The sequence below is a fragment of the Danio aesculapii genome, chromosome 1 (assembly GCF_903798145.1).
Source record: "Danio aesculapii chromosome 1, fDanAes4.1, whole genome shotgun sequence".
NCBI lineage: Eukaryota > Metazoa > Chordata > Actinopteri > Cypriniformes > Danionidae > Danio > Danio aesculapii.
In genome coordinates, this window is record NC_079435.1 from 1,793,338 (window position 1) to 1,810,709 (window position 17,372).

Genomic DNA, 17,372 nt, shown 5'->3' on the forward strand with positions numbered 1-17,372 from the left:
CATGATATTGCTCAGGGCCTACTCTCAACATATAAATAAATTCACGCAAGTTTTAGAATGAAGGCCTTCACCTTACACAAGTTGAAAATTCATCTAAAAAGTTTGGGCTTGAAAATTTACGTTTATTACTTTTTAATGCCCTTAATATTGGCTAATTTCATTTAATACCTTTTACAACACCCTGTAAAGGTTTGTTTGATTTGAGTTGACACCCTGTAAAGATTTTGATCCACTTCAAATGCGGACTACTGTACATAAACCACAGGAATGCTTTAGGATTATTTTTAGGTGCAAATAGGGGTGTGACGATAACCGCATCACCGCCATAATGAGATGTCAACCGCGGTGATGTGGTTATTACCGTCATCACCGCCCATTTTAGTTTAGTATTTATTTTTGCTTGTGAATCTTTCAGGATTGAATAGAAAAACAGAATAAACTAAATAAAAGGAATAAAAGGCCTGCCCTGAGTATTTTCCACTTAAATTACAAATTTAGATTACAAAACGCAAACACTGAATCCTTTTAATAACCAGCATAGGCTGTTTTTATTTGAAGCTTATTTTAATAAAGCAGGCCTACTAACTCAAATCAATCGCTCCACAGAAAATAAACATTTTTAACGCACCGCTGTAATTTCTATATCCCAATCCCTTTATCAACATGTTTAATACAAGTCATTATTTTAAAGATTATGACTTGAGAATATGATTTTACCTCAGCGCTGCACTTTTCTCCTTCGCCCTCGCGCTGAGTTCAGGTGACGGAGTGTTGTGAAGTAGTTAAACTATCAAACTGGCACAGGAATATCCAGCCTGATCTCACGAGAAAACGTAAGTATTTTACGTTTTGACAGTTTAGTGGCTAATTCGTACGAATTCGTCAAAATATATGTGATTGTTGACTCATCACCGTGGTCGCAGCATACGTGTCTGTTTTTAGCTTCTGTAAAAAAATACCTACATTTGACCAGCCTTTTAGCAAAGCCTATATTAATATACTGATATTCCTGTGCCAGTTTGATAGTTTAATTACTTCACAACACTCCGTCACCTGAACTCAGCGCGAGGGAGAAGGAGAAAAGTGCAGCGCTGAGGTAAAATCATATTCTCAAGTCATAATCTTTAAAATAATGACTTGCATTCAAAATGTTGATGAAGGGACTGGGATATAGACGTTACAGGGGTGCGTTAAAAATGCTTATTTTCTGTGGAGCGATTTTATATTTATATATAATACATGGTTTCCGCTACATTCATTCTTCCATGGTGGGGCGCCACGCCAGGATTCATCCCGCCACGGCTACATTACAGCTTCATTCAAAACATTTTTTTAATATGCTGGAGACATACTAGTTACATAAACGCACTAAATCGCACTTCAGCAACGTTTATTTGAGAGCGCACAAGAAGATCTGCGCGCTCTTAAAGCGGCTTATATTTGAGGGGGAGGCAAGGAGTTTTGTCATTAATGACATTTGTCATTGAAATAACGCCACAGGTAGTTTGTAGATCTGTGCCACAGCTGGAAAAAAATCCTAGAGGAAACACTGCATATATGTATATATATATATATATATATATGCCCGACATACCGCATGATTTCTTGCTTCATCATCGCGGTAACAGAAAATCCGTTACCGTCACAGCCCTAGGTGCAAAGCTCATCTCTCTGTAAGTTATCTGAGCTACAATCACAGTATGTGTGACTATTACACTCATTTCTTTTTTTATCTGCCTCGCTGCTCATTCTTCCATGAGAGAATTATTAATATAACCATGACAAAACCAAAACAGACCCTAAGCAAGAGTTCGTGTCTCTCCATGAAGGAGATTTTCTTTTCAACGGTCAGGATAACGTTAGCCGGAGCGACGCGCAGCGGGATGGACTGATCTTCTGGGATAAGAATGGGAAAGAGTTTATGTTGCAGAGGTACTTTAGTAAATCTTCCAATAACCTCATCACAGCCGGCATCAAAAAAGCTCACCCTACACCAGCGTTGTTTTTCAATTGTGTCATCGCAAACATAATCAAGCTTTACTCTCACTACCTCTGGATTTCTCTTAATGTTTAATCCACATGCCTCAGCGGTCATCAAGTGGTACATGTATCCCTCACATTTGAGACCCCAGAAGCCATTTGCAGGGATCAACGGTTGCGTAATAGGTTTTCCCTTCAATTCAAGACACACTCCGAGGCTCCAGTGTCGACTTTTTCCCACCTCAATCTCCCATGTGTGTTCTCCATCACTGTATCCCACGCTGCCCAGCACCAAAAGGCTCCTGTGCAGAGGAAGATCACTGGTTTTGTTCTGTCGATGGATTGATGAGGTCACAGAGGTCAGATCCTCTGACACAGAGAGCTGTGGTGCAGAAGTGTTTGGGTTCAGAATCACTGGGTCTGAAGAAAAGAGCAAACAGTCAGATATGCAAGTGCATACAAGTGCAAAACTAACCATATTGAAGTTGTTAGCTCACATTGCTGTGGTGAGCAATTCGTCTGTGCAGGTCATTAAAAACAAAAACAGATTGCTCTTGTAATCTTTAATTGAAATCTGATAATGCATTTCCTGTTTGTTTTCAGTTAAATTCTCAAATTAGGTCTGTCTAAGGTATTGGGTGTGGCTAACACGCTTAACCACGCCCCTCCAGGTGTCAGTTTTGACATTAAATTGAAATGTTGAGCAGGAGGAGTCTGTTGGGTTGAAATAACTCTCCTCAAACCCTTTACCACATCTTTCTGAATGAAACACCCACTTTACTACAGCCAATCAGCTTGCAGTAAAAAAACAAGCCACGCCCACTATTTTCTCATTTAATATTCCGTTTCTTGCAAAAACTGTCGCAGCTTTCAGTTCATGTGGACTTCAAAGACAGTTCACCCTATTTATTCACTTTTACACTCCCTAAACTGGTCCCAAACCTTCATGAGTTTCTTCTGTTGAACACAAAATCAGAAATCTTGAAGAAAGCTGGAAACTATTCACTTCCATACTTGGAAAAACGGTAAGACTTTAGAATGACGGTCCATTAGTTAATGTATTTACTAACATTATTTAAGTATGAATCATCTTGTAAAGCATTTATTAATGCGAGTTCAACATACAGCTGAAGTCAGAAATATTCACCCCCCTTTTATTATTATTATTTTTAAAGATATTTCCCAAATGATGTTTAACAGATTCAGGAAATGTTCACAGTATGTCAGCTAATATTTGTTCTTCTGGAGAAAGTCTTATTTGTTTTATTTCGGCTTGAATAAAAGCAGTTTTTAATTTTTTAAACACCATTTTAAGGGCAATATTATTAGCCCCTTTAAGCTATATATTTGTTTCAATAGTCTACAGAACAAACTACTGTTATACAATAACTTTCCTAATTCCCCTAACCTGCCTAGTTACCCTAATTAGCCTAGTTAAGCCTTTAAATGTCACTTTAAGCTGTATAGAAGTGTCTTGAAGAATATCTAGTCTAATATTATTTACTGTCATCATGACAAAGAGAAAATAAATCAGTTATTAGAGATGAGTTATTAAAACTATTATGATTAGAAATGTGCTGAAGAAATCTGCTCTCTGTTAAACAGAAATTGGGGGAAAAAAATAAACAGGGGGCTAATAATTCAGGGGGGCTAATAACTCTGACTTCAACTGTATACTAATGCATTACTAAAATCCAAAGTTGTTGTTAGTTAGTTGTTAGTTAACGCACAGTGTTAACATTATCAAAGATTATAAAATACCTTAATAAATGTATTACTGTATTATCAGGAGGAAAATAAATATATTTTTGCTTTTTTGGAGTCAAACACTTTGGACAATGCTTGAACAAAACTTAAGACCTCGTAAAAACGCAATTAAGACATTTTAAAGGGCCTTAATTTTCTCATAACTGATTCATCAACTTTTAATACTTCATAATAATACACTTTGCGGACACCCTGAACCAACAAGCGAGGTAAGCATCCACTTGTTCACTTAAGTGAGTGCGGCGAATGTGACGTCATCTCAGAGTTTGTGGAGGTTCGCTTTGGGTGTGCATGAAAAATCCTGATTCCGGCTGGCATGATTTTTTTTTTAAACTCGAGCGAACAGTGCGTGCGGCGCCACGTTTGATTTGAGTATGAAACACTGTGAAGAGATTTGAAACAGGTACGACTGTACAGATATCTTTATGATCCGTGATCATAGAGATAACCTAATGATCAATAATTATTGCCTAGAAATTGCACCTGCCATGGTAAAGGAGAAAGTTTTTGTTAAAAAGTTTGGAAAAACCTGAGGGATCAGTTTATTAAAACCAAGAGTCCATGGCAAAAGTGGAGACCCATGTAAACAACTACAGAAATCTGTTTTTCCAAGTATTTTTTTTGTAAGTGTAGGTTTTTCTTTTTTTTTTTTTTGCATTTCTTGCCATAATAAAAATATAATTGTGGAGCAACTCATATTGTGTTGTCATTAATATTTTAATAGACTTTAATAGGTAAAACTGTCCAATATATGAACAAAAGCAACTGATGCATAAAAGTTTAATGTACAAAAATCTTAAATGTTATAAAAATCCTTATAATCATTCAAATAATTCATAAAAATAATTAGTTAAAAAATATTAAATGATATTAATGATATGACGTAGTTCTGGAAACGTTCTACTTCTCCGTTTATCCTTCTAATTTTACGGTCAGTTTCTTTTGACCGCCCCCTGTCATTTTAAAGACTATCACAACGGCGAACGTGGCTAGTATAAAAACCTGGTCCATTTCGTGAGGTGCGCATGCAGTCAGCGGAGGTGCGTGATGCGGCGCCAGGCGAAAGTATAAATTCAGCTTAAGAGCCCCAAGAAGTCTGGTGGTCCCTAGTAAACATCTAGAAGCTTCTATAAATTATCTATCACACAGTCTATTGTGAGGGTCTTACAAAAAAACTTAACATAATGATCATGTCAATGCAAATGTGTCCCCCAACTCCCAATCATGGAGCAGTTCAGCAGTCAAATGAGGTAAAAAATTGGTTTTAACAACTATATTAATTCATTTATTTTCTTTTGGCTTAGTCCCTTTATTCATCAGGGGTCGCCACAACGGAATGAACCACCAACTTATCCAGCAATTCACCTGTACTCCAATTGTTTGAACTGCGGGGGAAACCGGAGCATCCAGAGGAAACCCACGACAATATGGAGAGAACAAGCAAATTCCATACAGAAACACCAACTGATCCAGCTAAGACTCAAACCAGCAACCTTCTTGCTCTGAGGCCACAGTGCTAACCACTGAGCCGTCCTTAAAAGCTAAATAGTTTATTTTTTCCATTGATTTTTAGTTCGTTTTTAAAAAAACAAATAATTTAAAATGAAGAGATACACGCAGGGTACACGCTGAATCAGGAGACCCTCCAACCGACATGATGATGAGAAACAAACTTGCTCGACAAACGTTTGGTGTAATAAAAATACAGTAATGAACAATCTAGAACTCACAGTAGGGGCAGATCTCCTTCATCTTCTCCCACACTTGATACTTCAAATTGCCCAGATATTTGGAAACATCGATAAGACTTTCTGAACTCAGTTCCTGTTCTGGGAGTGTGTACTCACTCCTAAACACACACACACACACACACACACACACACACACACACACACACACACACACACACACACACACATAGAGATGGAAGTCAGAATCAGCTTTTTATGTAAACACTCATGCACATTCTAAAGGGAAAACAGAAATCAAAATACCTGTTCATAATCCTCTGATAATTCTGAAAAAAAAGCACAAAAATACAGAGAAGTTATATTGAATAAAGATGAAAACTGTAAGCATCACCTCAGTGAGAGTTCACCACCTCATGCCAAAACCATTCTCTCATTGTAATACTACATATACACCAGGCCCGGATTGGCTAATCGAAATGACCGGGAGAATTCCCGGTGGGCCGTTCCGTTGTTTTGGCCGTGAGGGCCGGTGTCCCAAGCTGCTCGCACTCTCAGCAGTTGCACTTTTATTTATTTATTTATTTGACCATAGCCTCGCTCTTTTTATTCATTATTTTGCCGCAGCTCTGCTCTTTTTATTTATTTTTCTCGCAGCCCCGTGAGCAAAATGCAGCCTGCAGGTTAATGATGACATCGGCACCTTATGGCTCGTTTCCACTGACTGGTACGGTACGGTTCGGTTTGGTACGGGTCACCTTTATCAGGCTTGCGTTTCCACTAACAAGGGTACCATTTTGGTGGGCGTGGTGTATGACAGAAAGTTTACAGAAATGTCTACAGTAAAGCTGTACGGGTCACTTACATATTATATGAAAAGCACTTCTCACTAAACAGATGCTTCATACACATAAATACTTGTGTAGAAATGTTTATTACTAACTTTTCTATGACCTAAATGCATCATATATAAACACATACAGCCCCTTACAGTCTCCGATACACACAGCAGACATTTAGTCCTTATTTAGGATCAAAACAACACAAAATATAGCCTACAGTCAGTGAAAACCTCTCATCTGTATCTGTAATCTTCAGCAGCACATGTAGCCTCTGTTAGACAGTTATTCCCTCATTCCCAGTTCATAATAGTCCAAAAGGTGAAGATAATAAGTTAGTTATACATGGTATTTTGTTCGCGTTTGCTGAAAAAATAATGTGCTCCTGTTTTTCCGGCTTCTCCTTTGTTTCTTCACGCTTCACTCTCGCGTTTGTCTGACAGGATCGGGTTTCAAAAGCACATCAATAATCAAGCGCAGGTTATTATCATCAGCTCAAGAAGTTTGTTATTTCAGATATAATGTTAGACGCGCGCGAGCGCAAGCAAGAAAGCGAAACCGCTCGCGCCTCAGACTGGCTCGTAAAAAACTAAGGGGCACAGGGTAAATCTGCTCTTCTTCTTGGCTTTGTGGCTGTTCATCAAGACGACGACAAGGTTTGTTTGAGCCCAGATCGACCATGGCTCGTTATTATATGTATTTATAATCCCGCTATAATCTCTCGCTGTGTATTTTAAACATGGCGGGTTTTTTGTTTTCATTCTGGCTTGTTGCACAAGCGAATGACGTATCTCTGTAAACCAATAGAGTTCAGTTGCGCGTGTGGCTCCGCCTTTTGGTACCCTTTCTCGTGTTTGGTACCCTTTCGAAAGGGTGCCGAAAAAGTGGTACGGTACAGTTCGGTACGCTTTTTGACAGTAAAAACGGCCATAAAAGCGTACCAAACCAAACCGAACCGTACCACTCAGTGGAAACGGGCCATTAGTGAATACAAGACTTCGAATAATTAATATTAATGAATATTACACCTGCTTAATGAAAATGAGATGATTTACCACATTATCAAATCTGACATAAGTTGATCAGAAACCTAAAAATGGGAGAAAAGGTTTAAGCCATCAATAGAAAGTAATACTGTGGTTAAAAGAGTCTTGCAGATGACAGTGCAGTACTTATTTTTAAGTCCAAACACAGCAGTGTGATAGCGCCATTGTGGTCCTGTGGTCAGCATGTTGAGTTACCACGCCGCCAACCCGAGTTCAAACCTCACCTAAATAATAACTTGTTTTATTTAAATTTTTGTGTGTGTTAAGACATATAAACTGCTTGGGTTACTTATGTAGGTGTACATATTTTATTTTTATTTTTTGTGTGACCACCTTTACAAAGCACTGGAGATCTATAAAGAGTTCTGCACAGATATTCAGATATTGCAGGAAAGGACATTGTGATGTTAAGGAATAGTGTTGGAGATTTAGCCACCCTTTAATCTTCTCATATTTATGAAAAACTTGATAAGTTCTAAAGCAGCTGTGTCCTTGAAAAAGACGTGATCGTGTCATTAGGAACTGAATTGGAAATGACATTATTTTAATATAGTCAGTTGTGAATTGAGGTGGGTCGGTCTAAGGCTTGAAACTCCAGGGCTTAAACGGAGTCCCACTCCGGCCCTGATACACACTCACTATAAGATAAAAAATATACAAGAATGTAAATGTAATTTTTGCATATTTGATATTTCTAAATGAGCTGTGCATTAAAAATAGCATTGCATGAAAAATGAGAGGTGTCTGAGCTTATCAAATACTTTCTTATAGTCATTTTTACATTCACAAGGAAACTAGGTCACACTTTACAATAAGGTTTATTTACTAACAAGATCCAATTATGAAACTTCTACAGCATTTATTAATTATAGCTCAGCATTTACTAATACATTATTAACATCTAAATTCATGAGTGTTAACATTAATGCACCACGAGCTTACATGAATAATGAACAACTGTATTTTCATTCACAAATGTTAACTAACATGAACAAACACTGTAATAAATATATTGTTTATTTTTTGTTCATGTTAGTAAATGCACTAACATTAACTAATACAACATTATAGGGTATGTGCAGAAGTATGCAAAAGGACTATTCATTTTTCAGTAAACTGGGTCAAGCGCTTCCCGTGAACTGTTTGCAATAGGGTATAAGCTGAGCTAGTGTGTTTCCCATACTGATAAACTTCCGGTGACCTGTAATTGTGAGTTTTTTCCATTTTATACAGTTCCCTTTACAGCATTGACGTTGTAATGTAATTCAAATACATTCAGTTAAATAAACTTTGGCATTCATTCAGTTGCTCAAGCGCAAAACGAGACAAAAAGCCGTTTACTGGCACGCGCCCCTCAGAATCGGCAGGCTAGCGCAGAAGCTCCATTGATTATAATGGGGTAAAATAAATGCTCATATTATAAAGACATGGTGAGGGAAAATGTAATTGAATGCAGTGCTTCTTGTACAATCTGAGACCCACTTTATATTAGATATCACTCAGCAAGTGGAGATCGCTGATTTTTGAGGAAAACAGACCTTAAATGCACTGATTTTTGCATTGGCATACAGTTGACCGGAAGCGCTTAACCCAGGTTACTGGCAAATTAAAAGTCCTATTAGCATGCTTCAGCATACACCCCATTCCAAAATCAGCATGTTTAAGGTCTGTTTTTTTTTTTAATCGATGCTCTCCACTGCCTGATTGATATACAATATGAAGTGGGTCTCAGACAGTACAAGAATCATTGCGTTAAACTCAATTTTCCCACACCATGCCTTTAAAATATGAACATTTTTATTACTCAAGTATTTTTAATGGAAAAAAGTCACATTAACCGATCACCGGAAGTGTATCTGTATGGATAGAAACACTAGCTCTGCATAAACCTTATTGTAAAGTGTTCCACCAAATTACTACAGCGACTAAACAAAACCAAACAAAGTGGAAAAATACCTATGCACAAATCATAAACATTAAGCGTTACTCAATAATAACGAGACTTTAAAAATTAGTACGACTTATTATTGCTACTGTTAAAAGCTGATCAAAAGGAGTTTGATTGTGAGAGGACCAACCTGCAGAAAGCTGATGTCGTCATCTTCAATTCCTGCTTTCAGCTCTTTGATCCTGTCACAAATGGTCAGCATTTCTCCTTGTATTGATCGGTCAATTGTCCCTCTTTTTTCTTCCGCTTCTTCATTTAAAGACATTATTCTGCTCTCCTCCTCCTTTCTGAGGAACTGATGGAGCTTCTCAAACTCCACCTTTATTTTTCTCTGCGTCTCCTGAACCTGAGACTGAGCGTTAAGGGTAAAACTGTTAATAATGGACATGCACAAAATATCTCAATAACGTCAATAGTTACAGGTTTCCAGCTTCAAAATATCTTCCTTTCTCTCTTCACAAAAGCAGAACGTCAAAAAGCTTTAATGAAATAAGAGAGCTGATAAATACTTTCCCTTTACCAAGGTTTTGTGTAGTTATCTTTATTTTTAAGACTTTATTCTCACCTGAATGTACTTCGAGATTTTGGGATCCCGTGCTGTACCATTCTGTAATGACAACAAAGTCTTTTCGGCGGATCGAAGAGCTGCTTTCTGCTTCCCCTATGAAGATAACACACAATCACATTTGAAACCCGCCATCCTTGCATTGTTGAACAAACTACCATTGTTATTTGCATTTCTTTAATTTCCCTTATGTCCTTTAGGGTCATTTTCATCCACTCTGGGGTGATTTTAAGTCTTAATTTGGCCACAACTTTCTCTGTTTCAGCAAATGCAATGATTATTGGTGATAAATCATACTTGGACACATACTTTGGGAAAATGCTAGAACTTAAACTCAACAATACACTCTGGGCAAATTGACTCCACTTTGGTTATGTTGGGGGGTGTTTTTGTCCCATTGACTTCAGTTATAATCACATTTTTTGGAAAACCATTACAGCATATAATCATGCATTCGTGAGTGTTGCTGGTTTTCCCTCTTGGGAAGAGGTAAAATAAGTCAATTTTACTGTTGATCATCAGTTGCAGTGCAAACAAAGCATAGTTTCTGCATAGTTTCTGCATTTTGTATGGAGTATACTGTGTGAGAGAGAGACTTTTCCGCACATTGATATGTTTGAGAAAATCAAAATGTACCCCTCAGCTCTCACACTCTCAAAAAACTCGTCACTGGGGCAGTACCTTTAATGAATTGTACCTTAAGACAAAGGAACAAATGTGTACCATTGCAGTTTGTACCTTTAAAGGCATGATTTGTACCATGGGAAACCAAAATGTACCTTTGCTTTTTAATACCTGCAGATACAATATTGTGCCTTCATCAAAGTTACAAATCTGATCCATATTTACCACTACAGTGACAAGACACTTTGTGCCTTAACAGTGTCAAATGTGTTTCATCAAGAACAATTTAAAGGCTTTTTGTTTAATCCAAAATGCGTCAATTTATTTTCAGTAAATATAAAACATCAAATACATTTTAAACGATGTTTTTTAAAAGTTTATTTTTGAATAAATGCAGCTTTTCCATTTACAATAATCAGGTTCCTGGGCACCACCATCTCTCAGGACCTGAAGTGGGACACTCACATTGACTCCATTGTCAAAAAAGCTCAACAGAGGCTGAACTTTCTTCGTCAGCTGAGGAAGTTTAACCTCCCAAAGGAGCTGCTGAAACAGTTCTACACCTCCATCATTGAATCAGTCATCTGCACATCAATAACTGTCTGGTTTAGCTCAGCTACTAAATACGACCTCCAAAGACTACGTCGAATAGTTCGGACTGCTGAGCGAATCACTGGTACAACCCTTCCTACTCCCCAAGAACTGTACTTATCCAGAGCGAGCAGAAGGGCTGCCAAAATCACTCTGGACCCCTCACACCCAGCACACTGCCTCTTTGAACTTTTACCTTCTGGTCGACGCTACAGAGCACTGCGCACCAGAACAGCCCGACACAGAAACAGTTTCTTCCCTCAGGCAATCCATCTCATGAACACTTGATGATAATAATTGCGAAACCAACATCACTACTTGCCATACACTTTTATATACACTTATTTAACAACACACTTTACATGCCAATTTGCACAGAACAGCTGCACATATAACGCTGTATATAGTAATAAACATGTACATACACTTGTCAATCTGTATATTTGCACTCACTACTTCTATTTCTTTAAAAATATATTTATGATCTGTTTTTTGTCCTGTCTCTGTAATCCTGTTGCACTGTAGACGCTCTGTCACCAAAACTAATTCCTCGTATGTGTGAACATACCTAGCAAAAAAGCTCTTTCTGATTCTGATTCTGATAAAGAATAAAAAACCCTTTATTCAATCAAAACATTTCACAACCCTTTTCACAAAAATGTTACAGAAACACATTCTCCAATCTACAACAGAAAACATCTTTTTCTCCAGTTTTCACACGATACTTTTGTAAATCACTTAAAAGTTCATTTAATTTACTAAATTTTAAAATATTACAATACTCTTGCATAATTCTATTTCTGACATATGCACAATGTCTGATTAGTTTTACAGTACTAAAATGTCTGCATGAAAACTTTTCATATGCAGGACTGTTGCCAGCTCACGTGCATAGCGGAAAGCAAACGCCAAAAGGTGCGGATATCAATAATGAAAATGTTTTAAATCAGAAAATGCTCACCAAATGTTTATTAAAAATGCCTTAAAGTTTAATTTCCAATACCTATTGTTTTGTATTATAGAACTTAATAATTAATGTTGTTGAGTTTCTTTAAGCATATGCTTTTAAATGATGATTCTAGTTTTTGATTCGATTCGATCCAAGACCAACAACGAGATGATCCCAAGGTTTCCATATCCTGGACCAGGCCGTATCCTGAGCAGCTACTGTGATGGTCATGGAGGAGTGGAGAACATGAGACTGATTCCTGTGACGCTCCAGAGACAGACGAGTCTTCGCTGAGGCCAGCTTCCAGCCTCCGCCACTGAGACTGCAGCTCTGCACAAGACGTTTGGCCAGCGGAGAAATTAAAATGGTCGTGCCCAACTGAGCCTGGTTTCTCTCAAGGTTTTTTTCTTCACTTCCGCCATTTAGTGAAGTTTTTTTCTCTCTCCGCTGTCGCCACTGGCTTGCATGGTTCGGGATCTGTAGAGCTGCGCATCGTTGGATTTGCTCTTCAATATTTGGACTCTCAGTAGTGATTATTAAACCACACTGAACTGAGCTCAACTGAACTGATCTTAAACACTACAAACTGAACTACACTGTTCCTATTTACTGTGACCTTTTATGTGAAGCTGCTTTGACACAATCTACATTGTATAAGCGCTATACAAATAAAGGGGAATTGAATTGAATTTAATAGTTTTAATATGGAAATTATTCATAAAATCACTGCATTTACAGTCATATTTATTTTCATAGATATTGTAATAAAGGAGTTGTCCAACACATATGTATCCGTTTATGAGAACAATTGTGTACCTTCATTTCAGTTTTACCACAAAAGGTACAGAGCAGTATCATAAGAGGTCTTTTCTGTACTATATAAGGTACAACTTTTACAGAGGTACAAAACTGCTTCTTAAGGAACATTATTTGTACCACTGTGTACCTTTTGTTTCTGAGAGTGCAGAACACAGTAAACACAGTAAGTGTATTTATGCACACACACACTATATTCTGCTGTTTTACTCCAATGAACTCCATATAAAAGACAGAAACTCTTTAGCACAGGCCCATCTAAAGGGTTAATACTGACAACTGAAGTCAGAATTATTAGCCCCGCTTTTAATTTTATTTTCTTCTTTTAAATATTTCCCAAATGATGTTTATCAGAGCAAGGAAATTTTCACAGTATGTCTGATAATATTTTTTCTTCTGGAGAAAAAGTCTTATTTGTTTTATTTCGGCTAGAATAAAAGCAGATTTAATTTTTTTAAACCCATTTTAAGCACAATATTATCAGCACCTATAAGCTATATATTTTTCCGATAGTCTAACAAACCATCATTATACAATAACTTTCCTAATTACCCTAACCTGCCTAATTAACTAACCTAATTAGCCTAGTCAAGCCTTTCAATGTCACTTTAAGCTGTATAGAAGTGTCTTGAAGAATATCTAGTCTAATATTATTTACTGTCATCATGACAAAGAGAAAATAAATCAGTTATTAGAGATGAGACAGAAATTGGGGAAAAAATAATCAGGGGGGCTAATAATTCCGACTTCAACTGTATGTATGCATGTATATACACACACACACACATATACACATACATATATATATATATATATATATATATATAATTGCATTATAAGAAAAGTCAATGAGAAAAAAACAGCCAGGAGCAAAACGAAAGAGTAAACACCACAAGGGTTAATTAGGTCTAATTAGCCTCACCCTGCGTTGTCGTACAGCCTGTTGTAAGGGCACGGTCTTATGCCATCCGTGTCCACATTTCCTACACCTCGCACATAAAAACTGCTCATCGTTTTGACAGAAGAGCTCGATCTTCTCTCCGTGTATCAGACACTGCTGTTCTTCTTCATCTTTGCGCTCTGTCCTGTTGTTTTGCTCTCTCAGGTAAGACTCGCAGGTGTTTCTCAGACTAACATTGGCCACCGGGCGCTGCCGTGAAACCTGTCGACAGATCGGGCAGTTTCTTGTTCCGCTGGAGGACCAGTGATCATAGATGCACTGACGGCAGAAACTGTGCCCACAGCTCAACAACACTGGGTCACGGAAGACATCAGTGCAAACCGCACACGACAGCTCATCCTCCAGCGACATTTACACGGAGAAAACTAATCCGGACTAAACACTAGCGAAGACAGAAACATGCAAACTGCTTACTGATTTTAGCATACATGCACTTCGTATGAGGAAATGACGTGCCAAAATTCAATTGGAAGAAAGTTTGGGACTGAATCAATGGTAGGCTTGTACAGCAGAGGGCGCTGTTCAATGTTGATATGATGCTGATGATTTATTTTTATTATTAAGTGAGGTTTATTAATAAACTAACTTCGAGAGGATCATGTGCTTAAGATTCATCACAGCTGGTCTCGTATTAAGCTAATCAGTATCATCCAATCATATGAGCCATAAGCTACTATAAATAACCACAGTTTTCAGTCCACTTTATCTTCGTTTGGAAGAAACCCCCCTTCCTCCCCATTCTCCTCCTTCACTATAGATCGGGCGGCACGGAGGCCCAGTGGTTAGCACTGTTAGCCCCACAGCAAGAACACTGCCAACCCTGGTCCTGCCAGGTCAGTAGGTGTTTCTGTGAGGAGTTTGTATGTTCTCCCCGTGTCTGCGTGGGTTTTCCCCGGGTTCTACGGTTTCCTCCCACCATCCAAATATATACAACACGCATAACAATCAAGCATTTGTCTAGCCCCCTTTTTTCCTCACGTGTTCCCTTAGCTACTGCAGACGGGGAGTTCTGAGATCCACCGAGCTCAGGCTTCCCTCTCGCTCTGCAAACGGGAGGAAGCCCCGGGCTAGAGGATCCCTTGAGCTCGGGGCTCTCTCCTGGGACAGCATGCCAAACAAGCTATTGATAAATCATCAGCTAAGTGTGAACTCTTGAAACAGAGTACAACATCCCATAGAGCTAACAACATAGTATGAAACTAAGTTTTCCTCAGGCCATCTGCAAATTAAACAGCACATCTGTTGTTACCAGTTTTCTTATGGCCATAAACATATGGAACCCTTATTGTTTAAGGACTTTGTAAACAATAAAGCTGCTAGTTGAAAATACTTGTGTGTATTTCTTATTTATACAGTTAAACTCAAAGCACATATTGCACATAAACCATCTAGATTCACATACCCTATATTGAATAGGATATACATCTTTGTTTACTGTATTTAAATGTAATTCTGTTCCTGTGTTATTAATCTATCTATCCTGTGATCCTGAAAAAAATGTATTTGTGTCAGTTAAATCAGTTGTTTAATGAAATTCCAAATTTATAGAGTTATTAAATAACCAAATAAAGGTTTAAAATAACCCAACAAAGCACTAAACAGCTTTTTAACTCAACTGCCTTGAGTTCTTAATAAATAACCTAATAAAGGTTAAAAATAACCCAACAAAGCACCAAAAACTCAACCATTGGGTTAAATAAATAATTAGAGTTTTTTTAGAGTGTACTTTTTTTAAGTGCCTTAATGCTTAAAATAAATAAATAACAAATGAATAATAAATAAAAATGATTATTCTTTTCCCGAAGATTGTATATAAATAAAATAGTTTTAATTCTCACAACAAAAACAATGGCTTGGGGACTTTTTTCAGACGTGAAAGTCTGACTTGTGACAGATGTCCTCGGTTAACTCTGTAAACTCCGAATTGGAGTGTATTTCACTTTTTAAAGAAGAATTCCTTTACCTATTGGTCGTTTTTGTCCTTTTAATGTGTCCAACGCCTACAACCGATATACAGGTGCGACTCACGCTAGCGCATTACATTTACATTTAACATTACACAGCTACATTTGTTCACGTGTGTGTGTGTGTGTGTGTGTGTGTGTGTGTGTGTGTGTGAGAGAGAGAGAGAAAGAGAGAGCCACGCCCACAAACTTTCTGGCAGATTCCAGCCGAGCGCAGTTTCTCTTAAAGGGGCCGCCGCGAAATTAAAGGCGCACACACCGGATTAGCGGTTTGTCACTCATAACTCTGCAGTCGCTGCAGTTCAATTACCGCATAGTATAACAGCTCTGTCATTTACTAGTCGATCGAGATCAGTAAATCTTTCGGACTTCTTCCCTAAGCCAGCTTTTCTCTTTTTTAGAAACGGCCCTCCCCTTTAATTCTGCACAGGGGACCACCGTGGGTCTCTCCGTATTTAATGTCGGTGGGGATATTGGTCACTGGTCGCGTCAGCGCTTCACGATCAGTCTCTCTGCCCGATCTTCCGCTTTTTCTCCGGCCATGCATCTGCTGTGCTTCTTCTTCCTGCTGCTGTGGACCGGCCCGGCGCGCTCTTATTTCCCGGAGGAGCGCTGGAGCCCGGAGTCGGCTCTTCTGGCCCCGCGGGTGCTGGTCGCGCTGGTCTGCCGCAACTCCGCGCACTCCCTGCCGCATGTCCTAGGCGCAATCGACCGCTTAAACTACCCCAAAGACCGGATGGCTGTTTGGTGAGTTATGGAGGATTTTATGAAGCATTCGAGTAAACGAAAAGATTGGAGATATGAAGTCTTTCCGATTATTATTGCAATTTAATAAATGCGCATCGACTACCCCAATGGTATGGTTATTTGGTTCTGGAGGTTATTTGAGTAAACAGTAAGATTGATCACATCATCTCTTTGTGATTATGATTGTAATTTATTAATTTGAGCTTCTGTAAAGCTGATTTGGAGTGATAATTATCGTGAAAAGCGCTATACAAACCTGAAATAATGCGATTATACGCTCAGAAATGCTGTTGTTTTAACCAAACTTTGGGTCAAATATTGATAAACCCAACATTTGGGTTAATAAATCAATTTAATTAAAAATAGCCGTTGGGTTGTCCATGTTTGACGTTGGGTTATTGGAACAACCCAGCATGTTTTAGATGCGCATCTCGCAGGAATGATGCTTCGGTGTATAATATCACCGAGCTACACAGAATGCTTTGTTGTATTAACCTGGCGATGGGTCAAATATGGACAAACCAGACAGCTGGGTTAAAACGTAGTGTAAATTGCCCATTTAAAGTTGACGTATAGGCTATTTAATATACAAAGGCTATGCTAATACATTAGAGTGACTTTCACACTAGTCTTTCAGAAAGTAAACAGCAGTCAGATGTGTGTGTGTGTGTGTGTGTGTGTTTGGGGAACTGTACTGGCGCAGCTGTGTTTAGATTTAGTTGTGAGATGCATTTAGATGAACTCCTCTTCTGGTGACGTGTGATTTATTTCTGTTTGGAAACGAGAGAGGGAGGTTTGGATGTAGTTTATGCTGTGAATCGAGGAGAAATGAGCGCGTTCAGACGTGTCGAGGGCAGACAAACGCCCCTTCATACCCCCAGATCAGC

General features: G+C 38.3%; 2 protein-coding genes across 2 annotated transcripts in view; one reads left to right on the forward strand and one right to left on the reverse strand.

Annotated features, from left to right (window-relative positions):
- Positions 1-1,180: 1,180 nt before the first annotated feature.
- LOC130222266 (E3 ubiquitin-protein ligase TRIM35-like) lies at positions 1,181-14,201 on the reverse strand. Its single transcript, XM_056454869.1, has 6 exons — positions 13,736-14,201; positions 9,834-9,929; positions 9,399-9,620; positions 5,742-5,764; positions 5,478-5,596; positions 1,181-2,400 (listed from the first exon to the last, which is right to left on the reverse strand). Exons 1-6 carry the CDS (start codon positions 14,123-14,125, stop codon positions 1,730-1,732), a joined length of 1,521 nt encoding a protein of 506 aa, XP_056310844.1. The 5' UTR covers positions 14,126-14,201; the 3' UTR covers positions 1,181-1,729.
- A 1,804-nt stretch (positions 14,202-16,005) lies between these two features.
- The window catches only part of colgalt1b (collagen beta(1-O)galactosyltransferase 1b), a 47,481-nt gene continuing 46,114 nt past the window's right edge, over positions 16,006-17,372 (forward strand). Inside the window, exon 1 of the mRNA XM_056455121.1 lies at positions 16,006-16,485. Coding sequence (XP_056311096.1) covers positions 16,280-16,485 — 206 coding nt within the window. The 5' untranslated portion in view covers positions 16,006-16,279. The remainder of the gene's footprint in view (positions 16,486-17,372) is intronic.

Coding starts and splice junctions, on each gene's coding strand:
- LOC130222266 (XM_056454869.1), bottom strand. CDS start 14,125: ATGTCGCTGGAGGATGAGCTGTCGTGTGCGGTTTGCACTGATGTCTTC. Junction 9,621..9,833: donor AAATCTCGAAGTACATTCAG/GTGAGAATAAAG, acceptor CTTAACGCTCAG/TCTCAGGTTCAGGAGACGCA. Junction 5,597..5,741: donor TATCAGAGGATTATGAACAG/GTATTTTGATTT, acceptor GTGTGTGTTTAG/GAGTGAGTACACACTCCCAG.